General features: G+C 42.0%; 2 protein-coding genes across 3 annotated transcripts in view; one reads left to right on the forward strand and one right to left on the reverse strand.

Moving 5' to 3' along the window:
* The window catches only part of LOC121783379, a 447,925-nt gene that overhangs the window by 323,583 nt on the left and 103,028 nt on the right, over positions 1 to 21,314 (forward strand). The gene's annotated exons all lie outside the window — the stretch shown is intronic.
* On the reverse strand, positions 6,112 to 11,830 carry LOC121783360. 2 transcript variants are annotated; one of them, XM_042181406.1, is made up of 9 exons: positions 11,094 to 11,830; positions 10,519 to 10,564; positions 10,374 to 10,443; positions 10,225 to 10,270; positions 10,039 to 10,137; positions 8,684 to 8,752; positions 8,269 to 8,590; positions 7,861 to 8,048; positions 6,112 to 7,771 (listed from the first exon to the last, which is right to left on the reverse strand). In XM_042181406.1, exons 1-9 carry the CDS (start codon positions 11,436 to 11,438, stop codon positions 6,335 to 6,337), a joined length of 2,622 nt encoding a protein of 873 aa, XP_042037340.1. In that variant the 5' UTR covers positions 11,439 to 11,830; the 3' UTR covers positions 6,112 to 6,334. The 2 variants fall into 2 exon arrangements, with proteins under 2 accessions (XP_042037340.1, XP_042037341.1); XM_042181407.1 differs by lacking the exon at positions 11,094 to 11,830 and adding an exon at positions 10,730 to 11,064.

The raw sequence follows: 21,314 nt of genomic DNA on the forward strand, positions 1-21,314 counted from the left end.
ATAAGATGTACCATGTTATGATGTTTGACACACGTTTCTTGTTTCCCCTAAGGGTTTAATAAGCTTAGGGGTTAGGGTATAGTACGTAGACATTACTAAATGCACGTATGTAATCTTCAATCCGTTGATTAACCCATATACACAATACCTCTAATAATGCATAATATACTGAGATAATGACAATTAACAGCTACATAATGCACTAACTAAACCAAATAATGCACATACGTATATTCCAATAACAACAATTTGTTAGTAATGTCTACGTACTATACCCTAGCCCCTAAGCTTATTAAACCCTTAGGGGAAACAAGAAACGTGTGTCAAACATCATAACATGGTACATCTTATTCGTATGCATTGCAGTTCACATATTGTGAATTATATAGTTAATAACATCCATTACTCGTGACAATTTGGTGAATTATTCGTATCGTTTTATAATTTGTTATTAATGCGTACGTACTATACCCTAGCCCCTAAGCATATTAAACCCTTAGGGGAAACAAGAAACGTGTGTCAAACATCATAACACAGCACATCTTGTTCGTATGCATTGCAGTTCACAAATTGTGCATTATATAGTCAATTATATCCATTACTCGTTACCATGTGAAGATTACATACGTGTCTACGTAGTATACCCTAGCCCCTAAGCTTATTAAACCCTTAGGGGAAACAAGAAACGTGTGTCCAAACATCATAACATGGTACATTTTATTCGTATGCATTGCAGTTCACATATTGTGCATTATATAGTCAATTATATGCATTACTCGTGACCATGTGGTGCATTATTCGCAGATACCAAAATGTGGCAGTTACTTTTCCGTCAAATGTCAATAATAACCCTGTAATGCATACAACCACCTTCTATAATGCAACACGGAACCAGTTTTATAGAATCAATCTGATCCGTTGATGCCTTAGATCTAACGCGTAATATTAAGAAGGAAAAGGATCTAAGATGTGAAAAGGAGAATAACGCTCCCCTATATATATATATATATATATATATATATATATATATATATTTATATATAGGAAAATGATCAATACAAAACTTGATCTCAATACAAAATCCAGACCAAATCCTGACCATGAGATTTGACAATCCAATGGTCAATAATTAAACAAAAACACGGAGGGTCATTGTAAAGCAGTTTTAGGTCATATTATAAACTTTGGATTTGAGGTCATGTTAAGATCATTTCATGTCATCCTTACTATAATGACGTAAAAATAAGCTTACAATGACCTAAAAATTAATTTTGTATGCTTGGTTCTGCATTTTTGTATTAAGAATGCTTTTGCATGGATCAATGAAGTGAAGAATTATGAGTCAAATATATAGAACAATAGAAATTTTACCGGGTTTTCGACCCAGCCCATCGTGTTAATCGGGTGCGGGCTAATCGGGTTATAAATTTTCAGCCCTAACCCTATAAATTTGGGGGCTATTCTGGCCCGCCCATGGATTGCGGGTTGCACTAATATCCCAATGTTTTCTACTAAACATGTTAATTTTGACGATGTCAATCGAATTGGCTTTTTTCAACTTTAAAACGTCAATCACATTGGCATTTTTGGCGTTTTTTCATTTATAAAAGGTTAAAAAATAGGTTTCCTTTTACGGAACTTTCTTTCCAAAATCACCCTAGAATCAAAATTTTCTACTACTTACATACAACAAATAATTATAGTAGTATTAGTGGCAACTATTTCTGACTTATTTAGTTATCAAGAGGAATTGTGTTTAGCTATTCTAAATTATTCTTTACTTCATTTAGCGTAACAAATCAAGATATACAATCATAGTTATAAGAATAAATACAATGCATAGCAGAGAGATAATGAAGGGTGTACGGAGGCAGACTTATCGTGGGGTTAGAAGTTGATTAATGTAGTTTTCCGATGTTACTCGTGGATCGTCGGTGGGATCAGATGATCAGTCGACCCCACCTGATTCGTCCCTGACATTAGGGCATCATTAACTCGTCCCCATTTCCGGCCCCAAGTCCCCTCCACGTCATCATTCCTCTACAGTTGCGGCCCAGACCCTAACTGCTGTAACTCTGCAGGTTGCGGCCCGGGCCGCAACTAATAAATGACACTATTCACAACTACAACATATTTAACTCGTAAACGCAATTCGTTGAACAATTGAAACCGGGAAAATGCATTGTTCATTAGAAATAACATTACATTACATTACTTCTTCATTTGGGCGCGAAGGTAGGCGATCATCTCACGGTGCAACTCGATCTCCTTGTTCGACATCTTCGATGTATCCCTCGATGTCAACTCCGTCAGCTGGCTCATCCGCCATGTAATATTCATCTCCGACAAAGTGTCGGCCATCTTATCCAGAGACGGATTGGCCGGCGGTGGCACCATAGCGGAGTTGCTCGCAGCTAGCTGCCTTCCCCTTTGTTTTCCTCTTGGTCGCCTTTGTTCCTGTCGGGCGGCTCTGAATGCTAGGAGAGGAGCAGAAGACATCGTCGTCCGTCACGTTGAGGTCGATCGCCGGACCTCCTTCGCTCGAAGAGTAGTTTCCGGAGGCGGAAACTTTGGTTCTCTTCTCCGCCCCAGTTGCCGCTGGCTCGGCACCGCTGGTGTACTTCGGGCTCTTCTCGACGAGCTTCCAAACTTCGAAGTACTTGAAGGTCTTCTTCCCATCATTGAAGAACGCATCATTCGCCTTCTCGGCGAGGTCCGCCTCGCTGTGCCCGCTCGGCCACATACGGACTACGTTGGCCCACTTTCCGTTCCACTTGCTCATATCCGCCTGGACCCGGCCCCAATGCTTGCACAGCTTCACGTAGCTACGCTCGATCGACCCTTCCGGACGGCCAGCGTTATATTTCTGCGCAATCCGCTCCCAAAAAGCCTTGCCGGTCTGCTGGTTGCCGATGATAGGATCCTCGGCGACGTCGATGTAGTTCCTCGCAAGCCACATTGTCTCGTGCGGAATGTACTTCTTCGGCCCATCCTCCTCCCCGACCTTCTCATTTCCCCGCTCTTGAGCGGGCTCCATCTCACTGAGCTCGAACTCTTCGGTGTTGACCGGCGATGTAATGTCGACATTGCTACCGACTCCCGGACTAGGCTGTGTCTGCGATGGTTGCGACGACGGTATGTACCAATTGTCCGAGTTAAGGAACTCCTCCATTTCACGTTGATCGCTGTTGAACCAATCCATTGGCGCCGAAACAAAGGGTATAATAGAGTATTGAAATGGAACGCGGGATTGAAATGGATGGAACGCATGCTCGTATTTATAGACATCGAATTAAAAAAAAATAGATTTGCGGCCCGGCCCGAAGAGCGTATAACGCTGGGCCGGGACGCGGGACATGCGGCCCGTCACCGTGCAACCCCGTCCCGAGCCGGGACGCGGGACGCTCCCCAGGCCGGGAACGCGGCCCCGAGACGGGCCTGAGCCGTGCCACCCTTCCGTGTAATGCATGGGACGGGCCGGGACTAGCGATTTGCGGCCCGGCCCATGGCGTTACAGATGCTCTTAGGTAAGAATTCGTTAAAATCAATAGATTGGGAGATTACTTTAATGACTCTTTATTAGGAAAAAAATACTATATTCGTCACATTCTAAGTGGAGCATTTCTATTTTGACACGAGATTTTATGTAATATTATTTTATGAGTTAAAGGGAGAAAATAAAGGAAGAGAGAGGGAAAAAGTAGGAAAATGGTGTTTATATTTTTAGAAATATGTCATTTAGAGTGTGACATCTCAAAAATAAAAATAGTTAACTTAGAGTGGAAAAGGGGAGCACTAATCTTGATGGATAGAGTCGCGGAATTTCTTCGTATTAACGGAGTGATAAATTGATGGGGAATGCATAAAAATAGCCAATTTGGATAACAGAGCTGTTTTTGAATGGCCGCCCCATCATCAACATTTTTCACAAAAGAGAATTTTTAGCTATTTTTATTATACAAATCATAATTATTAATTTTAAATAGAGGGTAGACTTAGTGATATACTCTCCCTCCGTTCTATAGTAGTGGAGGCATTTCTTTTCGGCAGAAAGATTAAGAAAAATTTGTGTTAAGTGAGTTAAGTAAAGAAAAAATAAAGTATAAAATGAAAAATGTAGAGAGATGAAGAGATGTGTTGACTTTTACTAAAAAGTGAAATGACTCTATGATGCACTTTTTATTAGCACTAAATAAACCTGCAAATGTACAGAGTATATATAGTATATCGAACACAGGGAAAACAATCACCAATTGGCTACCTTCTACTAAGCGTCTTTCACTATTTGGAAAACCGAGAGAATTTGGAATTTTTGAAAATAAAAACAAGTAAAAGCAAGTAAACAACTAATTGCAAGTAAAACACAGAGATAAAATGTGAGAGATAAGGGAATTCCAGGGATGTGCGTTCACAGTTATGGTTATACAAATTCATACTACAATACCCTAGCACAGTCCTTACTTCGATAGAACGAGTCGCCTAGTTTATGCTCATGCGATACAAACGTTGATCCGTAACCTCTAAAAGCTCCTAAGACCCTTGAAAGTCCTCACTCTCAATTAACAGTACCGTTTTAGAGGAAGCTAATTGTAGTGTCTACTAAGTGGACCTAACTCGCCAACCTCATTGCACGATTATGTAGCAAGTTATATTAAATCATCACAGAATGTGTCACTCAAACGTGAAGCATTATCCAACAACTTAGGGAAGAAACGAAGTAAAAACAAAACGGATATTAAATAGTAAAACGGAATTGTATAACCAAAGTAGTTACTAACACCTCCCTAGAATCCTATGAGTTTAGTTACACATGGTAGAATAATCTAAAAACATAGATTGTAGGGAAAATAAAAAGAACATAAGAACTAAAGCAATAAAACTCAAAAGTTGAATCCTTGTAGCCTTGATCTTCTCTTGATTCCTTCTTCAACCCATTGCACTATGAAGTACCCTCAAATTTATGCTCTGGAATTAATCGGCAGAAAGAAGATCCTTAATGAAGAGGTTTGATGGGGTATTTATAGTTGCAAAAATGTCCTTCAGTAAATAAGGCAAAAAGTGGCTAAGTTTGGTCAATCTTGGGGAGAAAGTAGGTCAAATCTGTGGGCCGCGTTTTCCCAGCGGGCCGCTGCACCTTGGCCAGCGGTCGCTGTGGGTTGATTCGTAGCATGTGCCTCTGCCTCTTGGATAGCGGTCGCTACACTATGTTGCAGCGATCGCTGTAAATAATCTCGTAGCTTCTGGATCTCTTGGAGCGGTCGCTACGCACACCCCAGCGGTCGTTGGGCGTGTTCTTCATTTCAGCACAACTTTCTCCGGAGCGGACCGCTACTGGCTCAGCGGTCGTTGGCCGCCAGCGGTCACTGTTGAGTTGCAGCGGACCGCTGGGCGACTTGAAAGCTCTAGATTGTCAACTTCGACTTTTAGCTATCTTTTTAGGCTCAAATATGCACATTTATCAAAAATACGTCAAAATTCCAACATAGATAAAATATACAAAATATGGACACGAATTGTGATTTTGACATAAAAAAATGGACCAAATAAAGGCCTTAAAACAGTGCAAAATCCGAGCGTATCACTCCACTACTATGGAACGTACCAAAATGGTAAAATAACTCCACTACTATAGAACGGAAGGAGTATAATACTCCTTCTTTCCAAGGTAATTGAGTCGTATTCTTTTTTGAGTTGTTCAAGGTAATTGAGTCGTTTCCTTTTTAGCAAATACTTCTTTCTCATTTTAACTTTATTCTTTCTTTCTCTCTCTCCTGCATTATTCTCTCTACTTTAACCTTTAATACGTCAATTTCTTAGATGTCAGCGCGCAAAAGAAATACACCAACTACCTTATAACAGAAAATGTAGATAGGTTCCAAGTGGATTTTATTATCGAACTTAGTTAAAGAAGACAGTATGATGAAAGTACAATATGTTATCAAACCAATCACAACCCATAACAAAAATGAACTCAATGAACACACATTTAGTACCGAGTGGACTCATGCTGATTTAGGGAAAATTGCAAATATATAAGTTTTTTACTTTTTTTTCTTCTTATAATTGAATTCATCCCATAGAAGCGAAGCCTATAACTGTTGAGCCAGTAACTTGAACATACATCTCCAACTCCAACAGAAAGGAAGTTGCCAAAAATCAGATTAACGTCAGAAGCTGCAAATACTCCCTAAATTATTCTCTGCTAAAATGCTGCTTCCCACTAGAAAACAATACCCTCTCAACACAAAATGAAATGATACATACATAAACCAGCAGCCTCCCACCATTTTCTATCTTTTATCTACCCTACACCTAAACCGAAAAACCGGATAACTCAGAGTTGGAGAGCCAAATCGGGCTGCTGAGAATCAACCAGAATGCCCGAAGATGGCCTTCCTGGTGACCCCGATGATTGGAAGCCAATGTTCAAGTCAGGAGGCAGGGATTCCTGTTTATGTTTTGAATGCATTTGCGGGCTCACATGGCGCCATGACTGGAACCGAGACAAGTCAGCAGGAGCCAGCTGTGGGAACATCATTCGCTGGTTCTGAAACTGTATTTGGTTTCCTACTAGCATCGGTATCGGCCCTTGTGGTACAAACGCATGCATTGGAGCACTGTTCTTGTCTGGCCAAATATGCATTCCAGAAGAAGGAAATTCTCCGCGGACGGGTGACTGGATATTACTAGGGGGGTTGTAGGCTGGATCACCGTGCATGTGGTTCTTGTTCGGATTGGCATTTTCAGTGACTGGCCTCAGCCCTCCTGCCCCCACAGACATCCACGCACGTGCAGCAGCCATAGCTGCATTATATGGATCATTACCGTTCCACCCATTGCTGCCCAAGGACGGCTGTGATGTTAAAACTTGAGCATTGCCTGATGGCTGATTCGAGGATTTTTGTTGATTGTGATCTGCCAACATTCTCATCATCTGGACTGGGTCGCTGAGACCCTGACCTTGTTCGCGGGGATAATAGCTAGGCGGTTTAGTTGAATCAGCAGACGAACTAATCACTGTAGTACCATCCACCTTATTAAGGGCGACTCTTCCATTAGGCAGTCCTCCAAAAGCAACACCATTACTATGATCGGGCTGTTTAAAAGATCCAGATTCCGAAAAGCTAATGCTCTTTGGAGAGAATTCCACAGCCCGAGACGCTTCCGCTTCCGAACTCCTAGGAAACTGCCTGTTGCCAACAGAACCAGTGGCAGTTCTACTTAGTAACCGTGGACTGTTTGACTCAACCTTCTTCTGAGCCTTTTTGTCAGATTCGAACAGATCTCTGGATTGTAAATTCTGGTTAACGTAGCTGAGATTATGTGAACCACTAGGTCTGATCCCAGGAGACAGAAAGAATGGCGGCTTTGTCTCTGACATACTCCCTCTGATTGGTTGAGCCATAAAAACAGGAGCAGGTGATCTAATTCCAGCTGGACCAAGGAACAGCAGCTTTTGTTCGAAGGAAGGTATATTACCTGGAATTTCCTTGGGAGCATTCGAGATTAAAGGAACGTTCTCAAAGTTCCTAGGTTCCACCGTAGGCTGTACTTTCGTGAAAAATGGTGGTTCCTTCACACTGCAATTTTCCAGAATCAATACTGGAGTTGGAAGTGGCTCATACTCCTCGACCCAACCCTGACCAAATTTGAATCCCTGAGGTAGTGCTTGTTCGATTCTTTTAGAAGCCACTTTCCAAATGACGGATCCAAGAGTTGCAGCAAATCGAGCCAGGCTCCTAGCATATGAATGATCTGAATAAAGCCCTACCTGGATAACCAAAGACAACAATACTTAATGTAACGAAAACTCATATACTAGGTAAAAAAAAGTGATATATAAACCCCTGAGAATCTTACAGGCATCAAATGCTTGGTTTCACTGTCAAATGTTGAGAATATGGATGCCGAGCTGGCCACAGGCTGAGACAATGATATGTTATACGGCGCATGGCGATTTTCATCTTGTGATATGTTATATGTTGCACGGCGATTTTCTTCTTGTACAAATGATGATCTCCTGCCAAATCGGGATGGGAGGGCCCTACCTATGACAAGAAGAGCGAGTAGTGATCAGAACATACAGCAAGAAACCAGAAAACTTGTGCTGAAAAAGGAAATCATATGCTAAGGTCATTGGTTCTATTTCCCAGGGTGCCCTTAATGTTACAAAGCAAGACGGTTCCACATGAAGAGGAACCAATCAAAATACTAACCATGCTGGTAACAAAGAAGATAACCACATCGCTAAAATAAGTCAGGAGGTACCTGGCAGTAAATCTTCCACTTTGTCCAAATTGTTGTCATTCAGGAAAGAACTTCCATCAATAAGTCCATCCACACCACCAGCTTTCTCAGACCCAACACTGAAAACATTCTGAGTATTGCCTGGTGTTGCAAGAGTAGCTACTGATGAAAAATCAGAGCCAATAGGTTCTTGCCCTGCCCGGATCACATGTCTTTTCATTTCATTTTTCGAAAGAGAGCCAGATCTTGCTTTCTGCTCAGGTTTGTTCTCTTTATCATTGCGTTCAAAATTAAGCCTTATCTTGTGAAATTTCCGTTTTGCCAACTCTTGGATGGTTCGCGCCTTTTTAGAAGAGTCGATATTCATATCATTCAACAGTAACTAATAGAATTTTATGATAAATTATCTTCAAAATGAGCGAGTGCAGGCATTTACCTGTTTGTGGTATATGGTATCCGGTGCATTATATTGCATTGCATTTGAACAAATGAGGAAAACATCATCCTGCGTAACAGAAAAAATATTTCAGAATATTTAAAGGCTATGAGAAAGGTTGCAGTTTTGGAAACAACATGTAGCAAGAAGTTATTAAAAAAAAACTTATGGCCTTCTACCAATGACTAAATACTGGGATAGGTGACAGAAAATGCAAAATTAAATATATCTTTCAAGCTGAAGACGCTGAGGAATAAAATACCAAAAAAAAAAAACACCGAATGAAGAGGCATAGTCATATCATATTAAGAACATTCCAACTTGTTATTATAAAATTTACATGTGAAATTGTCCCCCAAATTTGTAGAATAAAGCCGTTTAACAGACCGTGTAGGCATAACCATATAACAGAGAATGAATATAAAGATTTAGTTGATCTCACAACCATTATATTACATACACCACCTAGTTATCAGGATATGGTTGCTCATTATCATAGATCCAATGTTTCAAATATTCTGTTCCAAATAACTGTATTTGAGCTAGTAAGCAGTAGCACAGCACTTCAAAAGTTTTAGTAGTCGTAGAACAAGAAACTAAAATTAACAAAGGAAATTAATACTAGCAAAGTTGAGACTTATCCAACTTCTGACCTACAACTGACAACTAGAAACCAAATAGCTCATTGTTACATTTGAAATGATAAGCAACAAAAGCAGAAAGTAAATTCGCATATACGCCATAGTCCATACAAAATGTTAAAAAATTTGCCTCCCACAAAACAAACAAATAAAAACAAGTTTTTCCAATAGCAAACCACACTTTATAAGTGTAGACACGCACACTCCATATTTTTTGTTTACAATAAGAGATGCAGGTAGGCCAAAAATATCACTGAGACATCAGAAGATAAGAACTGCTATATAGAGAAGCCAGAAGTGCACTAGCACCATAATTATGCCTTCAGTGACTCTAAGAAGGCTTGCCTGTGAAAATAAGGACGCACATTTCAGCTTAGCTAACAGAAAACCTAACAAACAGCATACGAATTCATGCAAACATAAATCAGTCAAGCAGGATGGTTTTCGAAGAGTATGAATAAAAGATGAACGAGAAAATCGACAACTAGGTGACTCGTATTAGAAGAAGGCAAGACAAAATATGTTTGGCACAACCAAACAGATACGCCGTAATCATTACATTTTACCCAGCCTTTCTCAACCAAAAGCTAAAACCAAAAGTTAAAACCGATAAATACAAAAAATTTAGGACATGCCTACTCTTTGAAATTGAAAAAAGGGGCATTACAAATAAACAAAACAAAGTCAACAAATAAAAGACTGGCGGGATCTAACCTCAAACTGCTTGAAAGTTGCGTACAATCCATTTCGCAGATTGTTTCTCACAGTAGCAAAATCCATTGGATGATCTATCACATCAAAGTAATCTGGAAGCTACACCAACAATGAATCAAGCTGATTTAGAAACTCAACGAAGCACACTGCATTGCAAAAGTATCTCTCAAAGAATCCCGAGGTTACCTCTTCCGGATCAACCGGTTCTGCATAAACACCATAAATATCTTTCCTGCGCAAGAAAGGGATAAAAGGAGAGGCATTAAACATTACATAGATACCACATTACGCACTCCTTTTTCAACATCCATTTCATAAAAGAACTAGCAGCACACCTCTGCAGCTTGTCCAAAAGCAACTCCAATGTCTTCTTATCAGGCAGCGGCAGCTCACATGGCGGCGTCCCTGCACCATTCGAATTCAATCCAATTCAAAATTTTATCAAGCTTATTCATGTGAACATGATGAAAGACAACACACCTTGTGGTGAGTCCTCTGCTTTGAGATGTCGCCTTATTTCTCTAACCTGTGAAGAATAAAGAAAAGCCACCATTAAATAAAGAGGTGAAGCAACATAAACTAATAAATGCTAACCCAAAAACGCTACTCCTAGAGCGAAAGTCGGCGTGCCTATGAGACGAGTCAGAAAACGAAAACATGCGTGGATAAGTGGGAACGTGAGTGTGCGTACATCACAATACATACTGTCTGTAACATTCTGCTTAGCGTGATGTAGAGAGAGAGAATGTGAGAGAGGAGAGAGAGCATGATCAGATTCTGTGGGGGTTAGTTTTTTGACAGTTGACCCGACCGTTACATATACATACACCATTCCCTCACTTCCTTTCCAATTAGAAAAATATCTGAGCTGGAACTTTTCAGAATCCCTCTCACTACATATCTCTGCAATTAATGAATAAATGAATCCACTCCACTCCAATTCAAATCATTCAATTCCGCCTCAATTGAATCCCCAATTACTCAATAATTTCCATTTTCCGCCAATATTTCCACGTCCAGATCGAAACAATTATAAACTGATAATCATTAATCACCTCTTCTTCGTCTTCATCGTTATAATTTTCTTCCTCATTCGCGTCCTCGTCCATTTCCTGGTCGATTTTGCGCTTCTTCGAGGGCTTGCCGGCGCCGTCGGAGGAGGAGGAGCAGGAGGCGCGGCGATCAGTTGACTCCTGGAGCTTGAGCAGGAGGTCGAGCTTCTTCTCCCTCCGGCGCTGGTCATCGTCGTCGACGAAGACCTCGTCCTCGTCGAAGTAGTCGTCGAGGTCGAAGACGTACTTGACGCTCCGGCAGCGGTGGCTCCGGCGCAGGTCGCGCTCCGCGGCGGGATCTGCCTTGGGAGGTCTACCTTTCTTCGTCTTCTTCACGATCTGCCCCATCTTTTCCGAGATTCCTTCGAGCTCGAGCTGTTTCTCTCTCTAGAGAAAAAGACAACCACTCTCTCTCTCTCTATCTGTAAAATTATTTTTTCTGGTGACTTTCTCTTTCATCCTTTATTCCATTATTATTTGGGGTTTTGGTTTGGCATCAGCTTTATTATCTCTCTTTTTCGAAACATTGGTGGTCCGGACCTGGATCCGAAGCAAAGTGGGTCGGAGTGAAAGCGCTGCCCGTGATTCAATTATCATTGGTCGATTAGCCGTGGCGCGTGGCCCCACCGCGCGTCGTTGTTACTGGCGCTTGTGACGTCGCTGTCGGGTGGGGACCACAGCATTGAATTCTCAAATTAAAAGTGGTGTCTGTTTCTTCACCATTTCATTTTTCAATTTGTATTTCTACGGTCAATACAAAAATTTGTTCAGTTTCTACACTGTTCAACTAAATTGGATTCTTTAGTATAGTACTCCACTCTATTAATTTTTCAAACAATACATTATTGCCTATAATAAAGATTAAGATGAATGTATCGGGCGTGCTATTGTCCGCTACTGTAGCAAGGCGGACGATGAGCCTTCGAACACGCATCGTCCGCCCCACTGCGGGCGACGCGGACGATAGCCCACGTTTTTGTTTTTGTTTTTTTTTTATTTCTTTAAAATTCTATAAATATATCACTCTTTCATTCACTCTACTACACTCATCTATTCTCTCTTCCTCTATTTTCATCAATTCATAATGAATCTGGGTGATTTCTCAAATCCGAATAGTTCCGACGGATTGCCGATGTTCGGCGGTAGTGCACGGTGGCCGGGTACGGACCCTGATCAATACCGCCCTTTCGACTCCAACACCCAGTACGATCCGGATTTCAGCACGGATTCGTACAGGCTCTTCGACATGGAGTCGTACCCCACCCGCCCCTCCGCTCGCGGCCGCGCCCCCGCGGCTGCCACCGCCGTCGGGCCCGCCTCCTGCGCAATGGCCTCGGCATCCGCGCCTAAGGAGCGGAAGAAGAGGAACAGACACTGAGCCCAGAAGTTGCCGCCTCCGGAGGTGAACGAAGAATTCACCCCAGGGAGGACAAGCTACAGCCTCGAAGAAAGCATTCTTTTGGTGAAATGTTGGGTTGATATTTCAGATGATCCGGTGTTTACCAACAACCAAAAGCAAATCGTGTACTGGGAGCGCATCGCCGATCGCTACAACGAAGCCAAGCCGGCGGCCTCATACAAGCGCCACAGGGAGCAGCTGCGCAAGCATTGGGATCAAATCAAGAAGCAGCTCAATTTGTTCTCGGTGTAGTATACGAAGTGCTTGAGGGGGCAGGGCAGCGGCGAGAATTTGAACGATGTGCATGATAAAGCGCTCGCGTCGTACATTTCACTGTACGGTGAGTTCAAGCATTACTCCTCTTGGCTCATCGTGAAGGAAAAGCAGAAGTTCCAAGGAGGGATTATGCTCATATTGTCTGCGAGGAAGAGGACGAAGAACACCGCTACCGGTGATTATACGAGCAGCGACAGCGGCGCACCTCCGATGGACCTCAACCAGTCAATGTACGAGGATGAGAGCTCCGGCACACCGATGTCCTCCCGGCGTCCCATTGGCAACAAGGTTGCCAAGAACAAGGGCAAGGCGAAGACGATAACCTCACAGAACCCGGCCCCGACCCCGATTCTGACCCCGGTCCCAGCCCCGACTTCAGCTGTGGCACATGCATGCGGGGAATTGGTGAGGACCGCCAACCAGAGGACGTTGTTGGACATGCACAACGCCCTTAGGCAGACGAACGACACGAAGGAAACCCAATACCTCAAGAAGATGATCGAGAATATCCAGCGCTAGTTGGGAATGCTTTAGACCTGCCTCGTTTATCTGTAGTGCACTTGTTTTTTATTTCCACTTTTGTAACTTTTTTAATTAAGTAAATGTAGGATTTGCCTTTAAATTGTGGTGCTTTTTGTTTATTTTGTTTGACATATTTGCAAATATAAAAATTAAATACAAAATAGAATTATAAAATGTTATAGGGCGGACTATAGGGCATCCCACTGCAGGTGTAAGGATAGGAGGATAAAATGTTGATAGGGTGCCCTATAGGGTGCCCAATGTGGATGCTCTAAGTTGATATATGAGAATTCTGTTTTTGTACAGGAGGACGAATACGAATGTACTGCACAAACTCATTGCGTTGTTTCTGATCTTGCTAGGGTAAAATTGACAGTATAATAGGAGTACTTAAAATTTAATAAGTAGATGGCTGTAAACTTGATGTAAGAGCATCCACAACAGTGCTCTTGCACGGTTGTGGGTCCGGCCCCACTTTTTCTGCCTGCTCTCTGGCAAGAGCACAACACCCACAGCTGTGCTCTTCCGCAAGGACGAGCACAATTAATTTAAAATTCAATTAAACAAAAACATTTCCATAATACTAAAATTCATTAAAAACCACAATAAATATTACAAATTACAAATAAAATAAAAAAGGCATAATTAAAATCCTAAAAATTAAAAATTACATAATTAAAATACTAAAAAATAAAAATTACATAATTAAACTCCTAAAAATTAAAAATTACATAACTATGTTGTCCACCAAACCATTCGGGGTTCCAACCGTGAGAGGGAGGGTGGTCATCGCATTGGTCGGACATTGTTATGTTGTAGAGTATGAGAGAATGAAGATGAAAATGGATAAGGGAGAATGAAATTGAGAATGGATATTGGAGAATGAAGATGAGAATTGTGTAGTTTGATGTGAATTTTTGGGTGTGAAAGTGGGGGTAATTATAGATGAAAGTGTGTATTTTTTGGGGAAAAAAATTAAAAAAATTAAAAAGGTGTAAAAAACGGTAATAAACGGATATATTTTTTTGGGAAGTGAATTATTTTTTTAATTTTTATCGGTTTTTTTAATTAAAAATCGATTTTAAATAAAAAAACATTTAAAGGCAACGGCTACGCCGTTGCCCAATCGCCCAACGCCATGTGTCCTGCTCGCTGGCGCGGACGGACGCCGGCTCTTCCGCCACCGTTATGGATGCTCTAATGATTATAATAGGATAGCTGAATCCAAAATATAAATACTATATAAAAAATCCATTCAGCTAGAACCATTTTTATACGAGGAATTGGCATTCTATTGCAATACGGTAAAAATGAAAAAAAAAACAATAATAATAATAATAATAAGAATAATAATAATAATAATAATAATAATTAATATCACTATTGTTATTATTATTTATTATTGAATTTCAAAATTAGTCTAAAAATTGGATTGAGTCATACAACCATCATTTTTGTAATTGATACCGGACAGATTTCTTTGCGGTAGAGCTTCCCGGGGTTTCAGGGTCGAACCAATTTCCCGCCTCAGGTCTTTCGTCGGCGACAATCATGTTGTGCAAGATTATGCATGTTACATGATGTCGACCATATTCTCCATAAACCACGTACGAGCCGGGGCTTTGATAATGTTGAAGCGCGTTTGGAGAACCTCGAACGCCCTCTCCACATCCTTGCGAGCAGCCTCTTGCTTCTGTGCAAAAAGAGCCTGTTTTTTGTTCACCGGCCTGTTGAACGTCTTCACGAAGGTTGGCCACTTCGGGTAGATGCCATCGGCAAGATAGTACCTCATTTTATACCGCCGGTTGTTAGCGATGAAGTTGATGGCCGGGGCTTTACCATCTAAAACTTCGGCGAAGAGGTCGGATTGGTTGAGCACGTTGACATCGTTGTTCGATCCGGGGACCCCGAAGTACGCATGCCAAATCCATAGCCGGTAGTCGGCAACGGCCTCGAGTATAACGGTGGGGTGGGTGCCTTTGTGGCCGCTCGTGTATGACCCCCTCCACTCCACAGGGCAATTCTTCCATTGTCAATGCATGCAATCGACGCTGCCAAGCATCCCGGGGAATCCGTGCACTTCTTCGTGAAGGTGGAGCAGAAACTGACAATCTGTCGTGCTTGGCTTCCGGAGAAATTCTTCGGTGAAGGCTGCCCGGACGCATTTGCAGAAGTTCATCAAGCACATTCTCCCAGTGCTTTCTCCAATGTGGAGGTATTCGTCGAACAAATCCGTCGTTTGTCCAGTAGCAAGCTGACGGATTGCTGCAGTACATTTCTGCAGCGTCGTGTGGCTGGGACGGCCAACGGCGTCGAACCCTTCTTGGAAGAACTCTTCCCGGGCTGTCAATGTATTTGCGATGTGCAGAAATAGCGGTTTCCGCATGTGGAAATGGCGACGGAAGTAGGTCTCTCCCCATACCGGGTTATCACAAAAGTAGTCGCGTACTAACCTTGCGGCGGCTTCCTCCAGGTTACGATGGATGTAAGTCCGGGATCGTCGTTGGGGCGGCGCGGCTTCCTCCGCCTCCCTACGCCGATCTTCTTCAAGCGATTCTTCCATTATTCGACGCATTTGCTCAAATGGATCTATGGATGGATTAAATTTGGAAGAAGAATAAAAGAGATGATTTGAGATGAAAATTGGATAGGAAATAGAGATGATTTGAGAAGAATAGATGTGTGTTTGTGTGTGTGAAAGATGAGTATTTATAGAATAAAAAAAGGAAAAAATAATTTTTTTTAAATAACCGTTGAACGGTCATATTACCGTTTTTTAATATTTAATTTTTTTTATTAAATTCAATTTTTTTAAATAAATGATTTATTGGGTCAACGTGACGAAGCCCACTAGCGGGCCGGCGAGAGGGAGTCACGCGTGGCGCCAGCGCGCCACGTCGCGCAGGCGCGTGGTGAGCTGGCGCGCCAGCCGTCTCGGTGAGACGGGCGTCTCGGCGAGACAGGGACGATATGGGATGCTGCAACGCGTCTCGCGTCCGTCTCGTCTCGGAGGGACGAGATAAGAGACACCCGAGGGACGCGTTGCGGGTGCTCTTATTCTCCCTCCGTCCCTCAAATATTATCATAGTTTGACCGGGCACAGATTTTAAGAAATATAATGAAAAGTGGATTAAAAAAATTGGTAGGATGTGGTTCCTACTTTTAAAGAATTGGTTTTATAGTAAAATGTCAGTGAGAATAAGTAAGTTGAATGTGGAGTCAATTACCAAAAATAGTATGAAGTGAAATGTGATAAATTTTGTGGGACGGACGGAAATGGAAAAATATGACAAAATTTCAGGGACGAAGGGAGTATTTTTTTATAGATATTTAAATAATTTTATATTTTAGTTAATTAAAAAATGTTTGAATAAAAAAATTAAATATAGTACATTTTAACGTTACACTCCATGTGCTATGAACTCTAGAAGATTTAAATTGATATCGGTCTAGTTCCCGGGAAGCTGCTGATTGATTGAATTTTTTCACGAATATTTTTGTAAATTGTAGTAATTGGTAGTTGAACAAGAAAAATTTATTCTTTGAAATTCTTTTGCATGTATATTCATTTTCTTATTTAATTTTTTTGAACGAGAGCCCTCACATTTCTTTTTACTGTATCATTGTGTAATTATTAAATTTATTTTTTGAAATTTTTTTGCATGTATATTCTTTTCATATTTCATTTTTTTGTACGAGAGCCCTCACATCTCTTTTTACTGTATCATTGTGTAATTATTGAGTATATTTATATAAACCTCTTTAAGTGATTATCAATATAAAGATAGAAAAGTTAAAATGCTAAGGTCACCACACATAATTTCATTTTTGTTTATAATTAATTTTGGTTGAGATATGATATAGGTGAGCGACGAGACAATCAAAGATATCAAAGGTGGGCGATGAGACAATAGGTGATTTTTTTACAATAACCCTATTTACTATGTGTCACCAACATGGCTACATCCATTTGTAAACGTTTTTACACCCAATAAAAATGTAAGGGAGAGAAAATAAAAAATCTTCCATATATATTTATTTTAATAACAATTGGAGTTAAAAAAAATAATTTATACGCCCTTTGATATGGCCTTATATAGGGGCAAAATGGTCATCAAAGGTGCTTTACATTCTCATGATTTTTCTTAGTCCAAATCTCTTAAGGGCACCCGCAATGGGGCGCCCGATGGCGTCCATCGTCCTCGGGCGCGGACGATGCCCACATTGTGGGTGCCCGCCATCGTCCGCGCCATTGTGGGCTCGGCGGATGATGGCGCGGACGATAGGCCATCGTCCGCGACATCGGGCGCCCCATTGCGGGATCGGCGGACGATGGCATGCGTTTTTTTATTTTTTGTATAAATACCTCTACCCCACCTTCATTTGTAACGTTTCATTTCACGATTTCACTCTCGAAACTCACATTTTTATTATTACTACGAAATGGATTCAAGTCCCAAGAGTCCGATGTTTGGGGAGGCGTGTTGGTCGGGTACAGAACCTGCCGAATATCGGCCGTTCGACGCCAACACGCAGTACGATCCCGAATTCAGCACGGAATCGTACGGTTTGTCTGACATGGAGCCGTTACCAAACCGACCCGTCGCCCCCTCCCGCCGCGCTGCCACCGAGACCACCGCCGCCGCCGCCACCGAGACCACCGCCGCCGCCGCCACCCCTTCCGCCCCCGCCAAAAAGAAGCGGACCCGGCACCGCGCGCAGAAGTTGCCACCACCGGGAAATTGTGAAGAGTACGCCCCCGGCCTACGAACTACCAGCCGGAAGAAACCCATATTGGCGAGGTGTTGGGTGGACATATCGGAGGACCCGATATTCGCGAACAACCAGAGGCAGGTGGCGTACTGGGAGCGCATCGCCGAGCGCGTACAAGCGCCAACGGGAGCAGCTCCGCAAGCACTGGGACCAGGTGAAGAAGCAAATCAACCTGTTCTCGTCAGAGTACGAGAAGTGCGCGAGGGAGCAGGGGAGCGGCGAGAGCTTGAGCGACGTGCGCACAAAAGCGTTGTTGTCGTACCAGTCCCTGTACTGCGAGTTCAAGAACGAGGCCATTTGGGCACTCTTGAGGGACAAGCAGAAGTTCCAAGGCGGGATTCTGCACACCGGGGCGACAAAGAGGACGAAGACCACCGAAGCTGGTGGTTACACGAGCAGCGGAAGCGGAACTCGTCCGGTGGACCTCAACCGGACGTACGAGGACATTGAGAGTTCCGGCACACCATCCTCGACCGCCGCCGCCCTATTGCCGATCCCGGTCCCGCTCCCGACTCCGAACCCGACGGCCGCCGCGTACGAGCAGTTGGCAACATCCTCGATGGCGAAGACGTTGTTGCAGACGCACAATGCCCTCAAGAAGTGTACGGACCCCGCCGAAGCCAAATATCTCCGGGGGTTGATCGATGAGCTGCGCCGGAAGTTGGGATTTGCGTAGATTAGCCAACTTAAATCGTGTAACTTTTATTTAATGAATGCAAACTTCGACGGTTTTTAGTTAATCGTTGTGTTTTTTAATTTAGTTTGCATTACATATTTGAAAACATTTAAATTAATTAACAAAACAATAGTATAACATATAGGGCGCCCCATAGGGCGCCCCATTGCAGGTGGGGGTAGGAGGATAGAACTGATGACGTGGCGCGCCATAGGGCGCGCCTTAGGGTGCCCCATTGCTAATGGCTAAACATGAATTTTCCTACTTTGTGAATCTAAAATATTCAAATTTTATTTTTCAAGGACTAATTATGAAATTTATTCTAAAATAATTATATAGTAATGCTATGGTTGGATGGTTAGAAGATGGAAAAACTTAGAGAATCATTTTCAATCATTTCATTTCAAAGATCTATTACGAACGATTCTATGATAATGGGAAATTAATCAAGGTTCAAATCTCACTAGGCGCAAAAAGTTTATTTAATTTTATTTTTTGAAATACAATTAATTTCATTATAGATAATGACTTTGTGTTTTTATTTTCTTAGGGTAAAAATGAGTTTTTAGGATAATCCGACTCTAGTGAAATTATATACAAAAATACTTAATAATAACTTTAATATCCAAGTAAATACAGTGTGATCAATGTCACAAAAATAATGACAATGGCCATCTCACTCGCCCAAAAATGAAATAGGGGCCGAACACGCATTAATTTAGTTGCTATCATGTATAGTGTGAAGCATTCTAATAAGTGCAAAGTAGCTTAGTAATTAATGAAAAATCAATACTCATTATGACTATATACTACTAAATCGCGTAATTTATATCTTAGAGTAATGATTTATGTGTGACGACCACATCTCCCTAGTGCTAGTGAAAGCGGCTATATCATGACTAAATAGTCTCAAAATCAAAGGAATAAGCATAAGGAATAAGTCAAACTCAAAACATTAATTCCGAAGGCGAAAATGGTACATAGTCAAATTGAAATCAAAGTATAATAACCGGGTTCATAAACTCCTAGTACATAATCCTATCGCAGCGGAAGAGACCAAGACAAAGTAGCATGTGTAAGGACACACTACCTTAGGCTACCTATTGCTACTTATTAACAATCATTACCCAACACCTTCGCCTCCTTGTACACGCTCAACCTGCACGTTAAAAATGAAACATGCAGGGCTGAGTACTTAATATACTCAGTGGACATAGTGCCAAATATAAGTTTCATTTAAATTTGTCAGCCACATTTGAGTGAACACGGGGTTTTTTATTTAAAGGCCCGAGTCACTAAATTTCCTTTAATTTCATAAAATTGATTGCACAATCGCATAAACATAGATACCATATCTAAACGTATGTGAACCGGGAATGTGGCCACATTCCACGACGGTCACTGGATCGGCCAACTCGAAAGCTAGCTCACGATCCCCATATGTGTACACTAGTCCGAGTAGGGTTTACGGCCCTATTGGGACCCGAATTCGATTTAACATGATTGGCATAACTAAGCAGACAGGTAATCGTAAAAGTAAAACATGGCATGACAAACATGTTTAGAAAAAAAATTCACATTTTCATACTAAAATCACGTTTTTAAAAGAATGTCCACCTCTTTCGCTTAACAGATATCGCAATTGAGTATTCCCCTTTCCGGATTAGAGTCTCACGAAACAATTCCCTTTAAATAACAAGGTAGTGGTACCACAGTTAACGCGAGAAAACTAGAATGCATGCACCCTAATTAAAGTCTTTTATCACGTTTTTCGGTTTTTGTGTATTTTTTATTATTCGGCGGCCGCCCAAAATTCCTCTGTTGGCTCCTCGTATTTACCACCACGATGTAGGATAAAAAAAATCCCAAAATTAATTAAGCGCATAATTAAATTGTCGCCACCATTTCCTGTTGTAATTTATATTCATTTCTGACTTAGGTTAAAATTATTAAATAATTCCCCACACTTAAATTATTTGACAACCCAAAGATTTAATTAGTTGGCCCAAGAGTGACTTTATTTTGGGCCCAACAAAAGTACCAACTCAACCCACCTTATTCGTCTCATTAAAAAATTAGCGAGGCCCAAAATAAAGTCAAACTTGCTCCTTTCCATCACTATCGGTATTCCTCATTCTCTCTCCCTCAAATTTCATTTCCTTCCCCCTTTCCCACAATTAAGAGATCCCCAAATTGAAGAACCCTTGATTTCCGTCGCCTTCCTCCGGCAGAAATCGACGCCCAGCAGCTACTCTCGGTTCAATTGGAGTTACAGCTGCGTAAACGGGGATGAGGAGGCGCATACCGCCACCGTGTCTCCTTCAGACACCGCCGTTGCTGCCACTTCGATGGGATTCGCCGATGCGGCGGGAGGGGGAGGGTGAGGTCGTCGTTCAGCCACTGCTGCCGCCATCGTCTTATTTACACACCAGCCACCGCCACCGCCACCGCCACCGTCCAGCCTCCTATTGCAATAGCTGCTGTCCCCAGCCCGTGTTCACGATTCGCCGTCGGTCAGTCCCTCCGAATCTACGAATGTAGCGCCGAGACAGACACTGACATGGCGGTTTACCGTCGA

Source organism: Salvia splendens, chromosome 21 (assembly GCF_004379255.2).
Source record: "Salvia splendens isolate huo1 chromosome 21, SspV2, whole genome shotgun sequence".
NCBI lineage: Eukaryota > Viridiplantae > Streptophyta > Magnoliopsida > Lamiales > Lamiaceae > Salvia > Salvia splendens.